The 23,280-nt window shown below is 40.0% G+C and overlaps 1 protein-coding gene across 2 annotated transcripts in view; it reads right to left on the bottom strand.

Annotated features, from left to right (window-relative positions):
- The window catches only part of GSAP (gamma-secretase activating protein), a 49,481-nt gene that overhangs the window by 2,523 nt on the left and 23,678 nt on the right, over positions 1-23,280 (bottom strand). For both annotated transcript variants that reach the window (XM_075491002.1, XM_075491012.1), the window contains exons 14-30: positions 22,669-22,746; positions 22,106-22,198; positions 20,602-20,819; positions 20,217-20,286; positions 19,433-19,515; positions 18,715-18,768; positions 14,668-14,793; positions 14,182-14,237; positions 13,732-13,763; positions 11,979-12,040; positions 10,277-10,372; positions 5,600-5,670; positions 4,929-5,023; positions 3,634-3,753; positions 2,391-2,452; positions 305-409; positions 61-154 (exon numbers count right to left, since the gene is read on the bottom strand). In XM_075491002.1, the coding sequence (XP_075347117.1) occupies positions 61-154; positions 305-409; positions 2,391-2,452; positions 3,634-3,753; positions 4,929-5,023; positions 5,600-5,670; positions 10,277-10,372; positions 11,979-12,040; positions 13,732-13,763; positions 14,182-14,237; positions 14,668-14,793; positions 18,715-18,768; positions 19,433-19,515; positions 20,217-20,286; positions 20,602-20,819; positions 22,106-22,198; positions 22,669-22,746 (1,515 nt within the window). The remainder of the gene's footprint in view (positions 1-60; positions 155-304; positions 410-2,390; positions 2,453-3,633; positions 3,754-4,928; positions 5,024-5,599; positions 5,671-10,276; positions 10,373-11,978; positions 12,041-13,731; positions 13,764-14,181; positions 14,238-14,667; positions 14,794-18,714; positions 18,769-19,432; positions 19,516-20,216; positions 20,287-20,601; positions 20,820-22,105; positions 22,199-22,668; positions 22,747-23,280) is intronic.

Below are 23,280 nucleotides of genomic sequence, written 5' to 3'. Positions count from 1 at the left end.
TGAGTGCGAGCATCAAAGAAAAACAATTACTAGTCTTCCAAAGTACAGAATTAACATTACCTTGATTCTCTATCTCTGCCAGCATATTAGTCAGGTAGTTAAGTGGCAAAAACTCTACAGGGACTGAGAGTCTCTCAGGGATAGGCCTGCTACACTGTAAGGGAGAATATTTCAAGTTAGTTCACCAAGTCACACAGTGCCAAGTTTCAGTGTTACCTTTAGTGTGTTACAGTCTACAGAAAGGTCAGGAATCTCAACACTGTCAGAGCAAAAGATTAAAAAAAAATGGCCTATGTGCTCTTACCTGCCTGTTCCCCAGCTTCTCAAGCAAAAGTTTCACGTATTTCCGTGCAATGAAATTAGCATTTATTGGATGATTCCAAAACTGACGGACCTTTTGACCAAGAGCCTATTAAGCAAAAAACAAAACCCAAAAACCTGAGAACATAAACACAGGACAGTGGAAATTTAGGAGGGGGAAAAGGAGGAAAAAACCAGAAACAAAATCCAGGCTGTAACAGACTGCTTTGCTTTCAGACACTGATGACAGAAGCTAAGACGTCATTAATTTTCAGCCACGAAGCCTTCCCTTCATAGCCAGTAACTAAGAGATTACAATACGCTCCCAAAACACGGGAAACAATCAAAACCTTGCTACTCAGTACCCACTGAGCTACTCAGTAAGTTTCTATCGATCAGTCTGTCCCATTACCTCTGTCCCACTTTGCATGTGTACTTAAATATTAATTGAGGCTTAAAATGACCAGTTATCCTTTACTGTGACTCTTTGGTTTAGATCCATTCTTCTTCCAAAGAACGCAGATGCCCCATTCCTCAATGCTCCATTCAGAACAGGGCTTCTCTCAGCCTCAGTCTGAGGAATCTTACAAATGCAGAATGCCAACAAGGAGAGATACTGGGAACACAACTTGCATCCCATTATTTCGGGCATCATCCTGGGAATTGATAACATTGATTCACATTCCCAAAGGCAAGAGAAGTTCAAACCCAGATGTCCCAAAGCTTCCAATCCTAACCAATAAGCAGACAAATATGAACACGCTGTGAAATTAGCTCCACCTTCTGCTGTTTTCCCTATCTAGATGTTCCCCCCCCCCCCACTTTCGGTAGTATTGCAATACAGACTACTGAAAGAGTTCATTTAGGAAATGCTGGACAGTTTCAGTGGTGCTTAAATACTTGCTTCTGATGCAACTGAAGTCATCTATTGAATGTAACCTGCTCAAAATAGAGCGAGTCACCCCAAAGCGTCCTTTTTGGCAAACAAACTATTCTCTGCATTTTTTCCCAAAGCCGTAAATAGATACAATAAGGCACTGAGTCTACTGTGCGTAACTAGCAGTACGCGTCCCCTAAAGTACTCGCAGCTCAGCCCCTCGTGTCAAAGCGTGGTTGGAATAGTGTTTCCCACCCACCAGGCCTGGGGCTGACAGCTCAGAGAGGCCCTGTGCTGACCCCAGCTCCCCAACCCATGCCCAAAACAAGACACAGAGGACAAAGAATGTCCTGTGGAGTTCTCCTTCCCTACCCCTTCTCAGAACTGCTGCCAAATAAAGAAGCCCTTGTTAGAGGAAAACCAAAGCAGCACTTCTGGCCATTTGAACAATACGTAATAGTCCATAATGAGCAAACAATAAGCAACTTATGTTGAGAAAAGCCCATTCTACTGCAAGGCACTCCCCAAGGGGGGATCCCTGGTTCTCCTCTGCTCACTGAGATGTTGTGCTTCCTCTGCAGTACTGTGGTGTGCACTAAGAACAAAAGGGGAAAAGGAGAAGTCACTCTCCCATTCTGTTGGAACTTTTAATGGAGTATCAGTAATTAGTTCCAGCATGTGGCTAAATGAGTCACCTTACCAATGGGCAAGGCTGGAAGATCTCACAGAGGGGGAGATCTTGTAAGTCAATCCCCACCACAGAGTTGCGTTATGATCAGATTTTACAGCTTTTACTGTACCACCTTTTGAACATATTTGATAAAACGAATAAAACCAAATGCAGAGGTCACAAGTGAGAAAGGCATTTGTGGATGCTATAAAACACAGATGCACAAAAATAAATCCTCTTTAAAGCCCATAAAACTGTTATTGCTTTATGCAGATGAGTACTCAACAGAACAGCATCAGTCTTGTCTATTTGATTCCCAGGGTACTGGAGACACTGTGAAACACTATGGACAAACCTATAATTTAAGTTATCCAGGTACCCTAAAGGTCATGAGCAGCAGATGGAGAAACTGTGGAGGCTCAGGTTATACCTGTGCCCTATGTGAATCACAGCTAAGTCTTCCATTGACTCGATCCTACACACAGGGAGGAATTTCCTATCGATTCCAAAATCCAAGAAATTACATCCAAAGTTATTAGCTACCTCGGGAAGCCTCATGACAATACTGAACTTCAGCTTTTCATTCTTCTCAGTATCATCTAGATCTACAAGAAAAAGGAGAAAAAAAAAACCAAAACAAAACAACAAACCACCATCATTAGTGGTAACCACATAACTAAAACATTCAAAAACATTCAACTTTCACTTAAGACATTCTGAATAAATACCATCTCTGTAATGAAATGAAAAATTTAAATAAAGGCTATTAGGAGTGTTATTTACATTTATACTGTTTATATAAATATTTTTCTGTATATATGTACATAACTTCACCACTTTATGTAACAATTTATACAGTAATTCAAACATATTTCAACTAAATAGAACTCCCCGTATTTATAATATTTCATTTACCAAGACCAGGCACAGACTAATACTGCATATTGTGTCCTTTTCTTGAACACTGGAGAAGTAGCATGTTACAAGTGAACGTGGTTGCAGCTGTGATGAAATGCATTACTGTTGGAGAGTTGTACCATGGTGCTGCTGTATCCCAGGAAACTTATGCTTCCTCCCTTCTGATTTCGAAAAGGCAATTAACACAGGTGTGATGCTAACTGTGCCTGCAACTGCCCATTTGTCTCACTCCCTATTTTATTCCGAAGCCTTAGGCCCCTCTTGATGACTATAAGAGTTCATACAAAACCGATTTTAACTCCCACCTTTAGGTAACCTTATGATCTACTTAGAAGACATTCACAACCTCAATATTTACTAAAAATATTGGGATGCTGGGCCAGGTAGGCTTTTGTTTACTTATTTTGAATTTTTACTTCCTAGCACTGCGTTTCTAGCCACTTGCCAATCCAAGCACTAGGATTATCTTGTTCCAAACATAATTAAAGCAAAAGCTGGAGGACTGGATAGCAGACTAACTTCCTTACACATAGGTGTGCACTTTCATAGAGTCACAGAAATCCCCCAACAAATTCTATGATGATCTTTAGTATTCACTTTTCTAAGAAGTCCCAAGTGGAAAAATTATAAACTCAAATTCTCCCCAAACAGATAATTCTTTGTCTACTACGGTAAGGCTCAATCATATAGTCTGAGCCCTAATTTTCTCCTTTCAGCTGGGCAACACCATCAGCTACAGCCCTCACTGAAAAACCTCTCTGGAAGAAGAACTGAGTCTCCTGGGCAGTAAATCCTGTGTCTGAGTTTGAACAGCTGAAACGACATCACTCCCAATTAGCTGGCTGGTAACAAATGAAACTCACTGTACCTTTCAGCAATTTCCTGACACATGTTTCTGTCAAATGCAAGACTCCATTATCAATATAGTGTAGGAGAGTGTGCAGAGGGAGACATCGAACACCAAGCCCCAAGTGAAGAGTGTGAAAACCTATGAAAGAGAGACAAACTTGTTTGGTACAACAATATATATTTTTTTCTAAGTCTGTATTAAAGATTGGCATTACTCTAGCTGAAGCCAACAATCTCCTTAACTTCTCTTTCTAGCTGGTGAGGAAATCAGTTTATCAAAAGTCATGTAGTCTTATTTAGGCATTCTTTAAGCCCTCTCAAGTACAATCCTGTCAGAAAGAGGAAAGCCAAGGGGACTGAAAACAGTCATTATAGTCATACACAGTCGTTAAACATCTCCAAACTGGTGCCTTATATCTGAATTGTTTGAATATATCTGAAATATATCTGAAATATCTATTAATTTGTCTTATATCTCCCTCTTTCCTCCCAATTAATAAAAAACTGAGGCCTCACCACTCTCAGTATGTGGCTGCCACCCACACATTCCCACCGACAGCGTTAAGACTTCAGTTTCTCACTTAACATCAGCCAGATGATGGTCTTGCATCATGTGACACCACTACCTGGCAGTATTTGCGCCCACACAGTGTTAAGTTTGAGGGACAACCTCATACCAAAAACAGTTGCAAAGACTGAAGACAGATCAGGAAATACAAACTAGAAAGATTCAAACAGAAATCAGAAAGCATTAAGAAGTTCAGAGGTCTTTCCCTAACAAAAATAAGCAAGTGCTTTAAAAAGACTCTAAGCGATTATGAGGAGCTCTAGGAAATTAAAGTCTACTATCAAGATCAGCTCTTCCATCAGGGCTGAAGGTAATCCTTTCAGGATAGAACTGAAAAATATTAGCAGGGCAACAGCATGAGAAGGAACACTCTTTTTTTGCTCCAGGATAGGATTTTCCCTTGCAGCCCATGACACTGAAAAGTCCAGCTGTCTAAGAAAAATATATAAATGAAAGAAATCAAAATCTTAGTTCTGAGCTAAGACTGTGCCCAAACATTCCACTGGAAGCTGAAAACAGATAACTAAACCTCTGATTTGTTGTCTATATTTGTACTAACTATTCAGTTTTGTTTCACTTCACTTGCATGTGTTTATGGAGGGTCTTCCCCTCTGTAACTGTCTTGAATAGATGTCATTACTGCCAAAGCTAACTTGACACATGTGCTGCAACTAGTGCTCTTCTGGGAGGAATTCATAGCATTGCTCTCCTCGCTTATGATTAAAACAGCAAAACACAGGACTTACCAGGAGGTAAAGGCATGCACATGCCATTTGCGGCTTCCAGGATCCGACTCATGATGTGGAACACTGCAAACTCTCCTGTACTTCCTCTCTCATCACTGTATTTAACAAAGTAGAAACATATTAGGAACCTGAGATGCCCACACTCTCCTGGAGATATGGTCAATTCGTTGTACTACATGTGCACTAAATGCATGCATTTTGGGTGAATTGCCATGGGATGCTATCTTGTTTGCTGAGGTGTCTGTCACGTAACAGCATTAGCTGTTCATCTAAATGTTGACACACAACGTCTCTGTGGTGTCCCCTTTCTCCTTCCCCTACTACTGCATATTTACAAGTCTCTCAGCAGTACCTGGTATCAGCAGCAACAGGTGAAATATTTTGAGTGCTGGTTTAAGTGACCTGGCTTTTATAGGTGTTCAACACCCACTATCCAGCTTGAGACCACTGTGAACTCAGCAACTTTGAACTGTGAAACTGCCTATATGATTAATATTGATGTTGGCTTAGAAAGGGCCAGGAGGATCATTAAAAAGAGTCCACGACAGTCATATTGACATTCACAGTAGAGTAAGCACTGACTGTTCAAGTAGTAGTGTTGTTGAAGACCAAAATTCTTATGCCCATATTTTAAAAGGCAGGTTGAAAACTTTAGCAAATGACTTGCTCACAAGCAGAAGATGCGGGAATGAAGCTCATATCTCCTCCAAACTTCTTTCATTATTCGATGTACCAGATTTAGCTAAAACAAAAAAGAAAAGACTGAATGTTTCTAGGAGCCTGTGTACAGCAGGCCCTTGACCTTCATTCATTTCACACAGCAGTTTATGTTAAAAAAATTTATCATGAGACTCCTACTAAGACTTCAGTATTTATCTTTTTTTCCTAGGAGCTTAAAATGTAAAATTGATTAAAATTTGAATTGTAACTGCATTGCCCTATTCCAGAAGTTTAAAGTAAGTGCTTCCAGATCATCAAAGCATTGTGCAAAACATGCAGCATCTTAACACATTGTGCTTCTTGGGGATCAACTGATCTCATGCTCTTGCATCAAATTCTCCAGGATCCGTTTGCCGTGAAAGCAAAAACTGCATGTCCAAGTGGCTAAGCATTTGGCAAGGAAAGGTCCCTAGGGCCCAGACAAAACTGGATGATGCTGAAGACATTCAGTTTGCTGAAAAAAGTCAGCAGGAGGAATCACAAATCTAGTCCTGGCAAGGAGGAAAGACAAGACAAGCAAATGCGTCTCCTCCTCTATTGAGTTTCCTTTTTGTCCATAGTGGCCCATATGGGCCAATCCCTTGGCCCATATTGTTGCTTCTTTGCACTTCCAGGCTGACCTCCAGTACAGACTGTCAGCATATAAAAGCCACAAGCCCTGTTCTCACTTGGGCCTCCGAAGCTTCTGCAGCTGAAAGAGAGAAACCACGCATGAAAGAGTTGAAATAACTTCCTCTAGCCAGTCCCTCACGGTTGTCATGTGTAACCACTTCCATATCTCAGTAACAGAATTGAGACACTTCCTCTACGCCTTTTGTCTCTGGGCCTCAAAGTGCACTAATCAATCAATCCCAGGAAACTCTTAGGATGCAAGTCTGACCCCCATTTTGCAGAGAGGTGTCATGAGAAGTTACAAAACCTTTTCCCCCCCAAGATGGCCAGAATCCAGGAATCCTTTTTCCCCACTCTCTTTTCTCCTCATGGGCTCTGCCCCTTCCAACCTCTAACTTGTCACAGGCTCTGAGCAAGAGAAAAAAAGGACACAGAGGAGAAGTTCATATGCAAAGGCCAGAACAGGAATATTGGTCTTCAGTAATGCTCCCTAGTGCTCTCCTCTACCTTGGCCAAGGTACCTCTACAAGGTAGCACCTTTTCCCTCTACCACCAGTCCAGCCAGCCTTGCACAGCTACCTGACGCAGAATAACCACCTAATACCTTCCATCTTCATACTTTCTGGATGCAGTGGAAAGCTCCAGTTTAATCTCTTTGGAGTATGGCAAGTTTTCTCCACTCGTTTTCCAGGAAATGAGTGATTTCCAGTTTTCAGACTTCACAAGAAGTCCTATCAAAACTTCACGAGAACCGTGCCTGCTGCCGGAATGACTTTCATCTCTGGCCAGCACACAGGGTGAAGCTAAGGCCTCTGCATCGGGAGCTACAGCTGGATCTGAACGTCAGTATTGAGGTGAAGGGAAGGTTCTTACAAGCTCCAGAATCACCTCTTATTCTTTGTGCAACACAAATTGTATTCATGGGTATGATACTCCAGAATCAATATTCTTTGCTTAACAATACAGCAAACTACGGCTTTCCCAGGGTATAGAAAGACAACTTAAGTCAGTGTCAACCTAGCTATCACAACATACTTAAATCTTAAATACATGCATGTTTGTGACATCACACCATCACCAACAGCACTACTCACTTCGGAGATCAGCCACAACGGACACCATAGAAAATACATACAGAAAGAGAAGCCATGTCTCAAACTTTTTTCCGTATATAACACACAGGGCAAAGTGCATGAGAGAAAGGAAACATTATCTGTTTTATAGAGGGAGTACAGGCAGCTTCCTCTCCAAGGCTAGCAGCAGGTCTCTGGGGGAACCAAGTTAAGAGCTAAACCCATACATTCACGGCAAAGCCATTTTTCATTTAGTAACAAAGACATACAATACGAGGTTTTTCTGGGCAAGTATCAGAAGCCATTTCCCTTGGAGTGCTCTAAACTAGTGAGAGAAGACATGATCAACAGTGAGACAGTGCATGCAGCAGGGCCTAGGCTGACATTTGCAAAGCACCTTGCTGTCCTGAAACATCTACATTTCCAGGCAAAGATGCTGAGTAGACTGAAGTTCCACTAAAGTTATTTGGAACCACAAGTGCTCAGCTCCTGTGGCTGTTTCTACAGGAAAGACATGGAAGCAACCAAAGAAAAGAGTCAGGAGAAAAGGAGAAAAGGGAGTAAGACAGGGTCTTGCTGTCTTCCAGATTCCCTCCTGCACAGGGGATACGAGGCAGTCCTCCTCCTTCTGAGGAAACTCAAATCCAAATGGTGTCTGTCTTCTATTCCCCCACAGCTGAGACCACGTTAGATGACAGCTAGCCACAGACACCAGCCAAAAAGGTGCAGCCACTGCAGCCACATTCAGAGAAATTTGAACAGTTTATTCTGGTCTGTCTCTTGTGCCTCAGGCTATCTGTTCACTCTGACTCCTCTTCCACTTGCTGTCAGGGCTGCAAATGTCATGCTGCTTCTGTAAGTTATTTCCCCCCTTCCCTGCCCTTCTGAAATGAAAAGAATGAGAGAAACAGATATGGAGTAAAGCTAAGATAAAGAGCTTGCAGGGGAGAGAGAATATGGACATTCAAACAATTACTGCAGGCTAGGTGGCATGTGAACTGGTAACCAGGCATACTCAGGCTCTGCAGAGCTCCTTGGCAAACAAGGGATTTCCCACCGAGACATTTCATTCACACTTCCCCAGGTTACTTCTCTGTATACAAATACACACAGTTCCCTGACAGCAACCAGCCACTAGTCTGTTGTTTTATGAGAAACTATTAATGCTTCCATGTCCTGGCTACTTCAACTTCAGCTGCAATTGATTTATACAGTGGCTACACACCACAGAGCCCTATTCTCAGCCACTCCTTTGCTCCTGAATGTAATAAATATTTTATGAAAGCAGACAAGCAAATCATTTCAAATCTCTTCCTGTTTCATTAGTTTCAGTAGCTCAGCTACATGCTGCTGATGCTACAGAAAACTGCTGGAAGAATCAAAACAACTCATTCCCCTGAAGAATTTCCAAACATTTAGGATATAGAAAGGTTTAAGATTTAAGAGTTTCTGACTAGGATGAGGGGAAACCCAAGGCTAACAATGAAATAATTTCTAAACATTTCCAACCACCACCTAAGATGCACCAGCCAGAAGGCAGAAGCAGTTTTTAGAGACTTACTATTTTTGTTTATACTAGTTTTTCCAAGAATGAGAAGTCTGTAAAAATTGAGTTGACCAAATTCTTGCTTTTAGTGACATTAAAAAAAAAAAGCCCTAAGAGCTAAGAGTTTGCTGATGGGGAGGGCTGAGATTTGTTTTGATTGTAAGGTTTAGTCTACAATAATTTAGTCTTGCAGATCAAAGCTGCATAGGTGTTTTCATATTTTTTATCTTAGTTTACATTAAGAATGAACTGGATGATAACTGGAAATGATAACTGGAAAACGAATGAAAGGAGAACAAACATTCCATTTCTGCCTCCTTCAGCACTGTTTTCAGGTACAAAACTTTGGTTCATGCTGTCCTGTTTCTATTTTAATCAGTCACTAGTTTTTCCTTCGTTCCTATAAAGATACAGAGAACAGGCTGCCGATTACCAGTAAAACAACTTGTCAAGCTATAGAGCGAGGCCTGAATAGAAAAGTCAGTAACCTCAGTGGAAGCTGCAGCAGCTCAGAGAACAGTGTAATGTCGACAGCACAACCGATTTGCACAGGACTTCAGAAAAGATGCAGGCACCAGTAGCCTCAAGAAAGTTTCCTGAGATTTCCATCCCTAGAAAACAGCACTGTGGGGAATTTCTGCTGAATTGGGTGACAGGGCTAGCACAAAGACAAAGAACATGATTTACTAGTTGCCATATGAGCTCTTGTGGACTCTATATTCTGCACTTAAAGGATTTGATGTTGAGACAGACAAAACCAGGTACAATAATTTCTATGCACAACAGTCACAGTTTTTACAGCTTTTTTTTTTTTTTTTTAAGTTTCTGTTAAGAGGATGAAAGACAGAAAACTAAGAATTTCGAAAGCAAGATTTCACTGTAGTTTACATGGATTTCTTCAGGAAAAACTCTGTCTCCTGATACACTCATAAAAAGCCCATCGAAGTCAGTATATAGGAGTAGTGATGATTTACTCTCCTGCCATATTGGAGAGAAATCTTTTTTTCTTAATTTTTATTTCCCTGATGGCACTTTCATTATTCAAAACATGCAGCAATGTATTCTACAGGAAACAAAATGGACCTAAAGACCATTCTTTCAACTTTCAGGATGAGTTCACGTTTTCACTTCCGGGAGTAGGCCCTATTTGTACAAGTTGTAAAGGGAACTGTTTCTTCTGTATTCTGAGTGACCAATACAACTCTTTTTAATATTATTTAAGTATTATTATGTCCTTTATCAATATAAACAATATTAAGAAGCAAAATACGGTTAAACATCTTAAAAACAATCTCCTCCCACCAAACATGTGCTATATACACACAATACATACCCAAGACTCTCCCCCGCGACAAATATGTGCTTGCTCACAATAGTGACTATGAACTCAAACTAACCAGGTTTGCAACGTAATCCAAAACTATTTGGTCAATCTTCTTTTTTCCTACATACTGTAGATGTCTCATAAGGTGATCCTTTAGCTGAGCAACCATCTAGGAAAAAAAGCCAACAATTGAGTGTCCTTATGGCACCTCCAAAAAGATGCAAAAGCCCCACCAGGTGCAGGGCCTGATCAATACAAATTAGCACAACAAAACTTTCCTCTTTACAAAACTCCAGTTCAGAGTGAGATCCCAAGCTACCATACAAGCTTGCCGAATTCAATGGCAGATCTGAACATTCAAAATGGTTACTTGGTGCAAATTCAGCAAAATGAGGGCTAAATTAAACTTTCAATGACATTGAATAGAAAGAGCTTACAGTTCTTACATCTATCTGGGTCAAGCCAAGTGAACAGGGTGAAAGAAGGATTTTAATATGAACGCTGAATCCTGAGAATATAAGTACTTATTACATACAAATAAACCTGAGGGATTTTATGACAGACAAAACTAGCACAAATACAGTTTGTGGTAGTAGCCAAGAACCTGAGAGATTAATGGCAACTTCAGGTTAAACATTAATTGTAAAGTCTTTAAAATCAGATGTTTGTTATCATACAGTCCATGCCACTCCCTACCCTCTGCTTTCTGAAATATTCTCTGACCTCACATAGCTTCTGATTGCAACTCAAGTCCATGCTGGTTCTTTGCTGAGAATTACTATGAAGCGTTATTTGTTTCAAAGCTCAGAGAAAAACTGAAGCAAATAAAAATCTCTGTCTCAAGCAGTTTACAAGTAGATTAATCTCAATGTGTCAGGACAGCAATATAGGTATTAGGAAAGCATAGACAAAGGACAGCAGTGACCTACTTTTTGGATCTAAATAAACTGCAGGGAAGGAACGTAGAGAAGCTTCAGAGAATGAGAGGCAGAACTTGGAAACAAGGGGACAAGACTGAAAAGAATGAAAATTTGCCTTAGATTTGGACAGGACAGTGCTGATATGCTCTTCACAGATGCAGAGCTGAGACCTTCCAGTGCATGTTGAAGAGTTCTATTTGGTTTTAATAGTAAGAGAAAAAGAGATAAGCGAAGGTGTGTATTTAGACAGAGGGAGGATAGGTAGGGATTTGAGATAGGATTTATTACCCAGAAGCATCAGGATGGTAGATCCTTTGGGGAGATCATCAGTGAAAACAGTGCAAAAGAGGAAGGGACCTCAGAATAGCCATAGTAGTCCCAGAAGTGAGGTAGAAGGAAAAGGAGACAGTAAAAAACATGTTAAATTGAGGAGCAGAAGATCTGTGATCTTCTCTTTGAGGGAAGCAGTGGATGGGGAATTCACCTATACATGTTTTAAGGATGTAAAGTAGTCCAAAAATAACTGACAGATTATGATGAACTCCAGGAGGATGGAATAACAATTTCTAGCCAAAGAAAAATTGTATGCAAAAAGCTTGCAAAAAGCAAAAAGTTGAATGCAAAAAGCATTTTGACAAATGAACTTTCCATTGCTGTTTTTCCCCAATGCCTTATGATATCATGACCTGTTAAGATGATATATCATGACTATGAACTCCAAAACTTAGGAAATACCATGTTTGTCCCATAGCTACTTTGGGTGAGCTTCTACTCAGCACTCAAACTTATAAGCTTACTCTTTACATTTGTTGAGGTTGTGCGTCCTCTAGTGCACACTGTGACAAAAGCACATACCAGTCCCATTAGTAATTGCTGCTGATAATCTTCCTCTTGAAAGAGAGGTACTAGCCTTTCCTCTGAAATAAACAGAGCAAGAATCATTCAAGGACATGACACTATAGAAATACCACGAGACGAGACTTCAACCAGCTTCAGAAGTACTTAGAAACATACACAAACAAACAGAAGTTGTGGTTTGATCTACTCACCTACAGAACTAAGATAGTGAAGAATCAAGGATCATGTAAGAGAGAACTGAGGAATGGAAAATAACCCTGTATCTGCCATCTTCTCCCTCAAGTGCTTAACACTGAGCATAGAGGAACACAAGCCTGTCACGCCACTTTACACTTCATTTGCATTACTCTTTTCTTTGATATTTAAGGGAGAGTTATCACAGTGTGGTGATTCAGTAGAGCAAAGAGGCTCAGAGAACCTTCTGGTAACACCAGTGCAAATGCATATGCTATTTAGAACTTGTCATTTACAAACAAACAAGCTAGAACAGCTGCATGGGTTTTCCAAGGAAATGGCTAGACACAAAGTAAATACTCCACAGAATCACCTCCCCCTTTCCTGGTTCTCTCCCATGGTCTGGCTGCTTCTGTTACTCAGATTTGCAGACCACTATGTAAAAAGAACACAACTTTTCCAACTAAATGGAAGGAGGTTAGAGTACCTACTTAAATTTAATGCCCTGTATTTCCTAATCAGTGCTTCCTGTCTACTAACAAAGGAAGAAAACCAATCTCCTATTTCATCATGTAGCATAAAATCAAGGCAACGTTTTACAGACCCAAGTGCTAAATTTTTTACGAAGTTCTTTCCAGTCATCTTTGCTCATTTTGAAATATATTTACTCCACCACTTAGCAGCACAAAGATCTGTGTTGCTTGATTTCAAAGGACCTGAAGAAAAACCTACAGGGAAGATACACTACATTGACGCTTGTTACCGGCTGGCACCTGTCTAGAAATTCTCTAGTAACAGTCAAACATCTGACTTCTTTATCAATAAGCACCTTTGGAAAACATGAACCTGAGACTAGCAAAGATGATACCAGGTCCCTCAAAGTCAGTGCCCATAGCAATAACCAGCAGTGTTGCAGATGATGGGTGTTAGGGGCTGGAAATCAATGCACTGGAAATTCTTCGTAATAAAAGGAGTGAGCAGCACTTAGATCAGCATCATTTCACAGCACACAGTGGCAGGGCACAGAGAAGGCACTGGTGTGTGAACAGCAGAAACATAATTTACTACTAACTTCAGTTTTACTTATTTGTGACAGAAGAACTGAGCATCACAAAATCTCAAGTGTTCCTGGCCTAGGGAAATTCATTGCACGTCTGCTTTCTCTACGCCATGATTTTTCACCTGCCATAATCTCCTACTGTACACAAGTTCTAGAGTTGCAAAGGCAGCTATAAGTGGACAAGACTCAACAGTAACATGGCGTCATTGATACTCTACTCCAGGAGAAAAATCCTGAAGAAGAAATCGTTAGGCAGACAAAGGTTTACTGCTTACGTTGTTAGATACAATATGCAGTAGGAACTTAATTTTCAAAGGTTTCCTAGTCAGTATATGATCCTACCACTACTATCATAGAAAAAGTTTTCCTCTAATTTAATAACCACTCATCTTAATGCCTCAAACTCTTCAGTGCTGAAAACACACAGAGCAATTTATTTTTAGCCAACAACAGCTAGATGGAAATATTCTAATAAACCTTACAGCTAAGGCCTACATCAAGACGAGTTTTACTTACCAGAGTCCCAACTGTCCAGATGAGAAAGCACCCTAGGGTTTGAAACAAAAATCAGCTTGTTTCATATGCATTACTCTAAAGGATTTCATAAGGACATTAAAAAACTTAACTGACCCTTTGATCTTTCAAAGACAGCTAAAGAAATCCAAGAACTGTACATGTGACTACATTTAGTAAAGATATTAAACATCATTTAAAAAATTCTATCTGTCTGGGTTGCATAAGAATAGCTCTTCATGTCTACCATAAACTGCCCAGCTCTAGAGGCCTGGATATTTCAGATCATGCTGTAGTGATTACAAGGATTCCAATAATTGATTTTCAGCTGGATAATCTTTAAAGTAAGATATCTAATCAGATACCTAATCAACTATTGAAATGGCACATTAAATCCTTCAACATACTTCAAAAAAATAAGAAAGGGTAAATATAATAGAAAATGGTACCTACTTTTTGGCATTTTCAAAAATATTCCTCAAATATGCTGTGGTTGTTCTCTCCTCTCTCTGGTTTGTAAACAAACAAAAATCCCCAAATGAACAAAGTAGAAGGCCAATTAAAATACTCTCTGATAAAATACAGATGAGAAATTAAGCTGGTTTTCCCTTTGAATGGAAATAATGTACCGTGGGGCTTCAACCCACCTTCCAACTACCCATGCTCACAGGCACTCACACACATCTAACTTACATAACAATACAGGTACATGCAAGCTCTGCTTCTGTTTAGTTTCTTGCATTATTTTAACAGAGTAAGTCTTACAGGCAATCACCTTATAAGTAAAATGACTGCAAGTCTTTGCACTTCTCATAATCAGATTCCCATTTCTTTATCCCCCAAATAAAATAAAATAAAAAGCTAACTATTCTGTGTTTGGCTTTAAAAGATCCACTTCAGAGGCAGCTCTGGAGACTGTTTCAGCGCATACATATTTACCTCTTCTGAAAGGTTACGCCATTCCCTCCTGAGCACATTATTGTGGTAATGCAAGTGTGGCTCTGCATACTTCACACTCTCCAAGTTTGAGCTGAGTTTCTCCCAGAAGCCTTTGGAGTTTTGGAACTGGAAAGTATTGCAAGGAAAGCATGAATAACAAGCTGCACTCTTAAAGAAATACCTAATCACCCTCCCACTAAGTGATTGGAAAGAACTGTGATTAATGTAGCTTCATAACAATCTAAGTGAAAAAAGTTAAACAAAAGCAGTTACACTATTTTTTCCAGTACTTTAATTTGCTTGATTTGGCAGCAGGGGTAGCACTTACTTAAATGTGAGGTCAAGATTTGGTGTCTGTAATGCAGATATTTTGCCACCTTAGGATCCTTTAAAGTCACTGGGATGAAATGAGTACTTCTAGGTCATAATCCATCTGACCTGTTTCAGATGTTTGGGATGGGAAGGCAAGAACTGCACCACAGACTGCACTGGCCATATTGTCTAGACTTCCACTGACTGTAAAAGGAGCCTTAGGCAACTGACTTAGACGTAAATGTTTACATTTGGTCAAATAAATCGCATTCCAGGTTTCTAGTAGTTTCAAATAGAGGAATATCACCATGACCCCAGCAGCTGCAGGCTGCCACTATTTTCAAGCTGCATTAATACTTACATTGCAAACATCCATTTGCCCACCTCAAGTAACAGTGCCTCATCCCAGAAAAAAAAAACCAAACAAAATCCAAACATTTCCATAGCAATTCTAAAGCCTTTGGCTCTAATGCTGAAATTAATTGAAACTCCACTGTGAACAGACAGGAGGAAAAAAACCCAAACACACACACACTGGTTTCCTGCACTAGTTCTTGGACTAGGGTATAAAGATGTGAAGCCACTGTTTATAAAGGGGGAGCGATGTGATCATTGCTGACGAAGAGATTAGATTAAGGCATTTCTTTTTGGCAGTTTTAAAAAACAAGAGATGGTACTAGCTGTTCTTGCCCCCCTTTATATACATTTACCTTCCCATACAGACACTACAGTAGTGACGTTTGAAGGAAGAGAAGTTTGAGTTCACAATGTTCCTCTGTCTTGCATTAACATGTTGGATTTTGCTCTCTCTCCCCTACTTTTCTACAATGACAATAACTTTAGAAGAAAACATCAGAAGCCTTTAAAACCACTTCCTACCATAAACTACAATTTGCCAAGGAAAATAAGTTGCAGAGACTCAATCCTGCCAGCCACTTCCCTCTTGCTGCCAGTGCTGATTGCTGCTTTATTGTTATAGCTGCAGCAGAGAAAAATAAATCCCCTTTTTGCTTCATGTTAGTTATATTTAGCAGCTGGAAACTAGGAGTGCATATGGCATCATATGTTCACCTTGCTGGAGCTAACTAACAAGATCTACAACCCAGTACTGCAGTATGTTGCCTAAATGTTACCAATATGAAATCAGACAAATATCAAGAATATAGCGTAAGGGTATCATCTAGTGACTAATTTATGCAACTGCAACAGAACCACCACTGCAAAATTGCATTCAGGCCACACTGGATTTTGTTTGATGTGTGGCAGGGGGAAGCAAGACAGCAAGTTTCTTTCCTATATTGAGTCTGTAACAGGAAGTGGTAGACTTCAGAATTAAAAGCAGACACCAATGAAAACCTGCACTGTATTAGATCTCATTAAGAAGTCAAAAGTTTAAAATAAAAGATTATTTTAATCTCTTATTCCTTGAGGATCATCAGGGCAAGGACCAGAAAGAGAGGGCTGCTTCATCTTAGGTGGTGTTTATTTTGCAGACATTTCTAGAGAGTGAGGAATTAATACCTAAGCATGAACACCTAAAAGACATTGTATTACCAGAAGGCAAAGCAAGGCCTTACCAGGTTGCAATCCATGAAAAGCTCCCATGAAGCCTTTCACAAGTAGTGGTGTTTTAACTGAAGACAAAGAGAGCTGTTATACCCCTCTGAAAGGATGCAGGGTGCCAATGACCTTTAAGAGGCGCATGTGCTTTCCTTGGGAACTGTAGTGCTATGCCTCCCCAGCACTGAAGGTATTCAGAGAGCCGTGTAACTAAGTACTAGCTGCACAGGCAGTTACTCCTTAAAACATCACTCTTCAACCTCAGTGGCTCAGCACAGCATGAGGGAGAGGCTGCCTTTTCCTGTGCTGATCTCTGTAACAACTGCTTGCACTACACATCTTCACTCTTCTCCTGGACCTCCTCCTATTTTCTCCCCTTCTGATCAAGCCTATTTGCACCCCTTCAAATTTGGCTTCTGTGTTGAAAAAGGAAAAAAAAACAACCAAAACCCAAAACAGACTCTTATTAATTACAATCCTTATGTAAAGCTTTTTGACAATTGGACTCTGACTGTTCTCTCTCAATATCTCTTGCTGAACAGGAATTTAGTGATAAAAATACACCTGTTACCCAAATAGCACAATTTTTTTGTGAATATGGACACAGCCCTCCCAAAGGCTCTCAACAATTCATTGGCTTGAGAACTCCAAAAAGCTTCTCAAAGTGACAATTCACCATTGTTTCTGTGAAATGCCATAAAATCTTTGCAAAAGAAATACTACTTATATGACCAGATTTGTCACCAGGGTCTGACTTGTGATGCCAACAACACACACCAACTGAAACCCCAAGAACTGACCAGTTTAACTCAAGCTATGGTGGGTTCGTGTCACTGGAGCGGTACAAAGCAACCAAAGCACTAAACCTTACCCTGTATATTATCATCTTTGTCCTCACTCAAGAGTCAGAGTCATTTGCAGTCAAAAGTAGCAGGAAATATTTGTCTTTAGTTCAACTCTGACCTTTTCAATCTGTTTAGGTTTCAGACAGAAATAGGAAATGAGTTCTACAATCAGGAAGTATAGCTGCTAAAGGCATTTGCCCCCAGGGGCTTGAGGTTCAATCTCAGACAAATTAAAGGCCTGCTAACTTTGACCTCAGTGAATTACAGGGATTATCTAGCAACAAATTTTCTCAAGATCTGATTTTCCCAGGTGTCCCAGTTCTCAGGGCAGCCCTCCCAAGCAAAGCATGCAAAGCCCGATTCCTGGACAACAGTTGTGAATCTGTAGCAGCACAGCTGTGATACAGTGTTGTGGAGTAAGTGAACAGTGGGTAATTTCACTGATTTTAAAAAATTTTGTGAACGCTGAAGCTTTATGAGCTAATTATAAGCACTGGGGAGGAAACAGACTCTCACGTCTTTTAAGCGCTACATGAAACAATATTGTCATGTATCCAGAGTCTACTCCCATGTGTTGCTGGTACTGTTGGGTTCAAGCTCTGACTCTTCCCATTAGCCCTCCACAACAAGCTGCTTATTAAAAGCTTCTTTCATATTTTGTAGGGAACACTTAGGAAAATTTCAAGTATTTCTCTAAACTGGAGCTGAGGGAGTGGAATGGAAGACGGGTAGAATCATTCATGCTGTTTTCAGTGGAAAGTACAATTTCCTACCCAAAGAGCATGTGCCCTCCCCATCCAGCTCACTGCCTTTTCCAGGCTGTGCAGGAATTTGTCTAGACTTAGGTAGCCAAAGCCCTGACATCAGTGCAATCGCAGGATGCTCTGGACAAAAAGTGAGAGGGTCATGAACCACTGGTACCAATAGCAGCACAATGAAATATCCCTCAAAGTGGGTATACATAGAGATTATGTAGAAAACCTACATGTCTGTTGTGCCAAGTTTACCTCCAGCTAATGAAGTCACAAAATGAAGAGGTATCAATCAAATCTAACATGAATTAATTCTTGGAGGACCCTCCCTGTTGAATGGAAGTAGTCTCTTCAGAAAAGGGAGAAAATACATCTTTGAGCTAGCAAACATCAGTCTGAATAGCTGGTATTTTAGTATATGCATAAGACAGTTTAAACAAGGCAATTTTCTGTTCGCCCGTATTTTTTGATAGGGCTGTGGGGACACAGCTTCATTAGTATTTAGCACACCCCCACCCCACAAAAAAAAAAAAGCTCCTAACCTGCAAATATGAATGTGGTTTTATACTGGAACTTACCTTTAACACAGGTAGAGAAATAATGTCTGTTGCACATATTACTCCAGGGATAATCTAGAAATACAGACAAATTGTAAGAATATAAATCATTTAGCATAAAACATGGGCCTGTTTGGGTATCTAAGTGAATCTCCATTACCCGTTTCCTTTGTGAAACTAGCTAGCTAGCCAAAATTGTACATTCAGTTTTGCCAAAAAGAAATATGGAAGATATTTTTCTCATTCATCTCATTTTAAAAAAGACAACATATTAGAACAGTGTCAGATCAGAGAAATTAAAATAAGCTATTTGCTCTAACTGTAGGATCTTGCCTAGAGTTATTTTACTTCTGCAAACTTCCTCATAAGTCTTAACTCTACTGATACTGTTTGTCTTGGAAATAACTGCATGATTTTCCTGGTTAAATATATTTTGTATTCATCATAGACTTCGTATGATAAGCAATAAATTAATACCTCATCATGAAAACTGAGAGACTTATCATCTGTTCCATTATAGTAGCTGTTCTTGTTTTATAAAAGCTTTTCTTTGTTGACAAAAAATAGGACTCAAGGAAGACACCACGAAGGTTAAGACTTGACAAAATAAAATGGGCATAAAGCACAGATATGGATTTAGAGCATGTCTATGAAAAGGTAAGGCATACAAGTTAAAGGTTGAACTAAAGGAAAAAAAATAGACTCCCTCTAGCTATTAAAGTACCAGCCGTTATCTTACCCCAATCCAGTCAAGCAGTGATGTGTAGGGCAAAAGTTTATCCAGGTTGTGAGTTTCTGGACACATTCTGCAGTACAGGGAGGCTGAATACAATGTAAAAAGATTTGTAAGGGCAAGATTGTATAACCTATCAGTTAACAAGAGTAGGCTTCACAGTCAGTTCCTTATCTAACACTTTTTTAGGGACAAATCCTGCTGCTGTCTCTGAAACAGCTTCCTCCATGGTGGAACCGGTCCCATTCTGTGCACAAAAGGAGGAAGAGAAGTCCAGATGGCTGCAGGGCTGGGTCAGCTGCTTGGCTACAGCTCAGCACTGCAGGGGTCCTTTGTACAAAGGCTCAGGGCACAGGACATGCACTGGCTAGGCTGAGGAATCAGCTATCAGAAGAGAGTATCATGATATGCCAAATCCTTATGAAAAAATGGTTTGGGCTAGGCTACAGGAGATTTGTTCCTCCGCTCCAATCTCAATTATTTACATCCCAGATATCCAAGACAGGAGCCAGATAGAGAATTTGCTCTCCAGTGACCTAAAAAAATGATAAATCTATTTCTCCTACTAGACAGAAGAATGCATTTGGAAAGTTTTACTGCCAATCTGATCTTGAGAGATCTATGCATCTTCTAAACTACTGATACTGTCTCTAACACCACAAAATGCAGGTCAGTTAACCAAAATGGTTATAAGTCATAACCAAAAAGTTTGTAAATAAGAGAGTCAGTTTGTGACATCATGGCTTCTCCTTAAGTCACAACTAGGGTATGCAGGAAAAGAAATACCTACCAATGATAAATTCTTGAATGGGGTCAAAAGAATGACATGTTGACAGGTTCTCAGAAATCCACCAAATAATCTGTCAGAATAAGAACAGGGGAGTTTGTCACATCTCTCTGTTTAAGCATGTATTGTAAGAGACTACAGAAACTTTGTTTTCAGTAGTAAAACTTTGCATGAAGTAGCAATACAGAGATAAATGTTTTCAAGAGAGCCTCGACTAATAAAATGGTTTCTGACTAACAAAGCAGCCCAGCTGATGAGCCTCTTGGCATCGCCAAAAGGTGCATATGAATCAGGACTTTTCTTCTTTGGCTGATATCATTCATGTCCTGACCCTGCTTTGTACAAGACACCAGTCACTGAAAAAATTTAGAGGAGGTTCTTTTCCTACCTGCATTTCCAAGTCTTCTATGCATCGGAAGTACAACAGGGCACAATGCAGAGCTGCCAATCTCTCGCTGTCTCGTTTGCTGTTCTGTAGGAACTGTAGTAAGGCGCTGTCACTGATGCTAACGGCATACATACTTCCTACGTGGCAATCCAAGACTGTTGACATGAGTGGGGATTGGATGGAGCAGTTCTGCAACATGTCAATTCTTGCATCCTCACCTGAAGAACATTGGTTTGAGAATAAAAAGGACTAAGAACGTAACATTTGGCTGCTACCAGTACTTCTCTTAAGACTCCCAGGTTCCCACCAGTAAGAAACAGTCTGCGTCTTGTACTAGCTGCCCTGGTATTATGCTGAGGAAGAGGAAGAATGGTGCTGACTGTGTAAAGGAAGTAAATGAGGAGCACAGCCCATACTCAGTTCTCTCCTTCCCTACTGCTGAAGCAGAGAAGGTGTGCAGACTTGAGGCTCACAATGCTGTCACAGGACAAATCAGAGTACACAGGATGGAACAGAGAAGGGCACAAGACTAGTAATAGATTCAACACTAGAATTAGCACCTAAGCATATTGGTACAGTTCAGAACTGCTCACGTACAGAATCATGATTCAAACTTGTATTGGTGGATCTCTTACCATCAATCCCAATGGCCAGTACAGGAAGGTTCTGCTCTATGATTACTGATTGAAGCATCAGATCAAAAACACTTTATTTATGCTAGTACTAAGGTTCACCACCACAATACTACACAGTAGGATTCCACACCCTTTGCATCAGAGAAATCAAGCCCACTATACAACAGTGATGCTTTCCACTCATTTCTAGCAAAATAGCATTTCATTATGTATATACAACAGGTATTAGCTTCCTGTGATGCTACCCCGTACCAGTTCCCACTACCTACCTCTCCTTCACCCAATCAGAAGAACAGATTTCTGTTTTCAAACAAAGGCCCCCCACTTCCAAAAATAACCCACTTCCCATAAAGACATGTTTGTTGGAAATGAAATAACGTGCCTCTCAGATGAGACTCTAAATCAAATTGCATCAGCATGATCAGGTGAAGGAAACACAGATTTCCTCTCCCCACACCCTCCAAACACACACATTTAGAGCAACTCAATTGGAGGAAGGAAATGTAAAATCAAATTTACATCTCCATGTGAAATTTGAGAACAGTGGAGGATGGAGAAGCATGTGCAAAGATGGGGGGGAGGGAAACTATGAAACCAAGGCAAAGAATTTCAAATTCAGTGAAAGGTCTTCTTCCATTTCATAACAAGCTAGAAGTACGTAATAGATGAAGTATGAAATGTCACTTCAGATTCTCTTTTTAAAATGGAAAGTGGCAAAAATGCCATTCTTATTTTTTCAATCTCTCTCCTTCTTCTTCAGAACACTGTGCAGTAAAGCAAACATTGAGAAATACAACTTTTATGTAAAGAGATTTGAACAAGTTTCTACTACAACAATAAAATTACTTCAAGCAGCAGTCTTACTATACCTGTAAGAAATAAACTATAGCACAGCAGGTCAGGATGCTGAATATTCAAGAGGTGCAGGAACTGGCCAGGCAAATAAGCAGCCACATAATAGTCTATTTAAAGAAATAACAGTGGTCAATTTAGCACTTGTTCACTTATTTGCTTTAAGAGGCTGTTTCACATGATTCTCATCTTGGCCCACTTCTCTCTGATGGAATCGATTATATCTAGGAAATATAAAAGGAGTTAATTAAAAGCTGCTGTTGTATTAACACAGGAAACACTAGCAATACATTTGGGTTTCCACAGGAGGATTCAGGAGGCTTGAGACACTCAAGAACTCAGCAGCTGATCTCCAGAGCATATTCTGAGGCAATTTCAGAGGAAGTTGCTTACTAATAGTGAGGTATTGCAGTATCAAATGCCAAATGTAAAAGTTAAGCAAAAAAAAGCAGCAAAATAACACAACTACTTACAAGTCAAGAAAAAAAAATCCTTTTCTTCTAGAGAAGGGTTAGCCATTTGTCTCCCTTCTGGGGACAGAGAATGGCAGTCACACAGGGAAGTAACACAAGCAACCTACCAAGATTCATAAAAGCCACTTCCTTCAATTGATGAGATTCTGTTCTTTCTAGAGAAACTGTAAAAGTTTTGTTGTAACCTGGGGAAAAATAATAATACTTTTAAAAAACTCAAACAATAAACACCATCTGTTATGAGCCAAGTATGACTTTATAGCTAGAAACTTCAGCAGTGCCAATACACCCAAACAGGGATATTTTAGACTGTTTTACAGGCTTGTCTGCACAGACAGATTTACTTCATCCTAAACAGAGTTGCTGCATACTTAGTAGACCTGCACCCACACAATGCAGTTCTTTAGTATGCGGAAACTGGCCATGCACTGCACAGCCTATGTATGTTCTTTAAACAAAGAAGCATTCCATCCCAGAGCAAGCTTGTGTAAAAATACCTCCCCCCAAAAAAAAATCCCAAACACAAATCCTTTACGTAGCTGTGCTTCACATTTTGGTGATCTTTCAACTGTTTTAAAGAATTTCCAGTTTGTTTATCTGCATGCCCTATTGCTGTAATTTAGTTCAGCTCTGTTTAAACATTAGCTAATTTCAGACCTGCCGTGTTTGCATGGGCTTTGCATCAGCACAGCTGTTATTTTATTCTAGACTTGCACCAT

The sequence above is a fragment of the Mycteria americana genome, chromosome 1 (assembly GCF_035582795.1).
Source record: "Mycteria americana isolate JAX WOST 10 ecotype Jacksonville Zoo and Gardens chromosome 1, USCA_MyAme_1.0, whole genome shotgun sequence".
Classification (NCBI taxonomy): domain Eukaryota; kingdom Metazoa; phylum Chordata; class Aves; order Ciconiiformes; family Ciconiidae; genus Mycteria; species Mycteria americana.
Note: the sequence above shows the minus strand (reverse complement) of the source record. Positions and strands in the feature narration are given on the sequence as shown.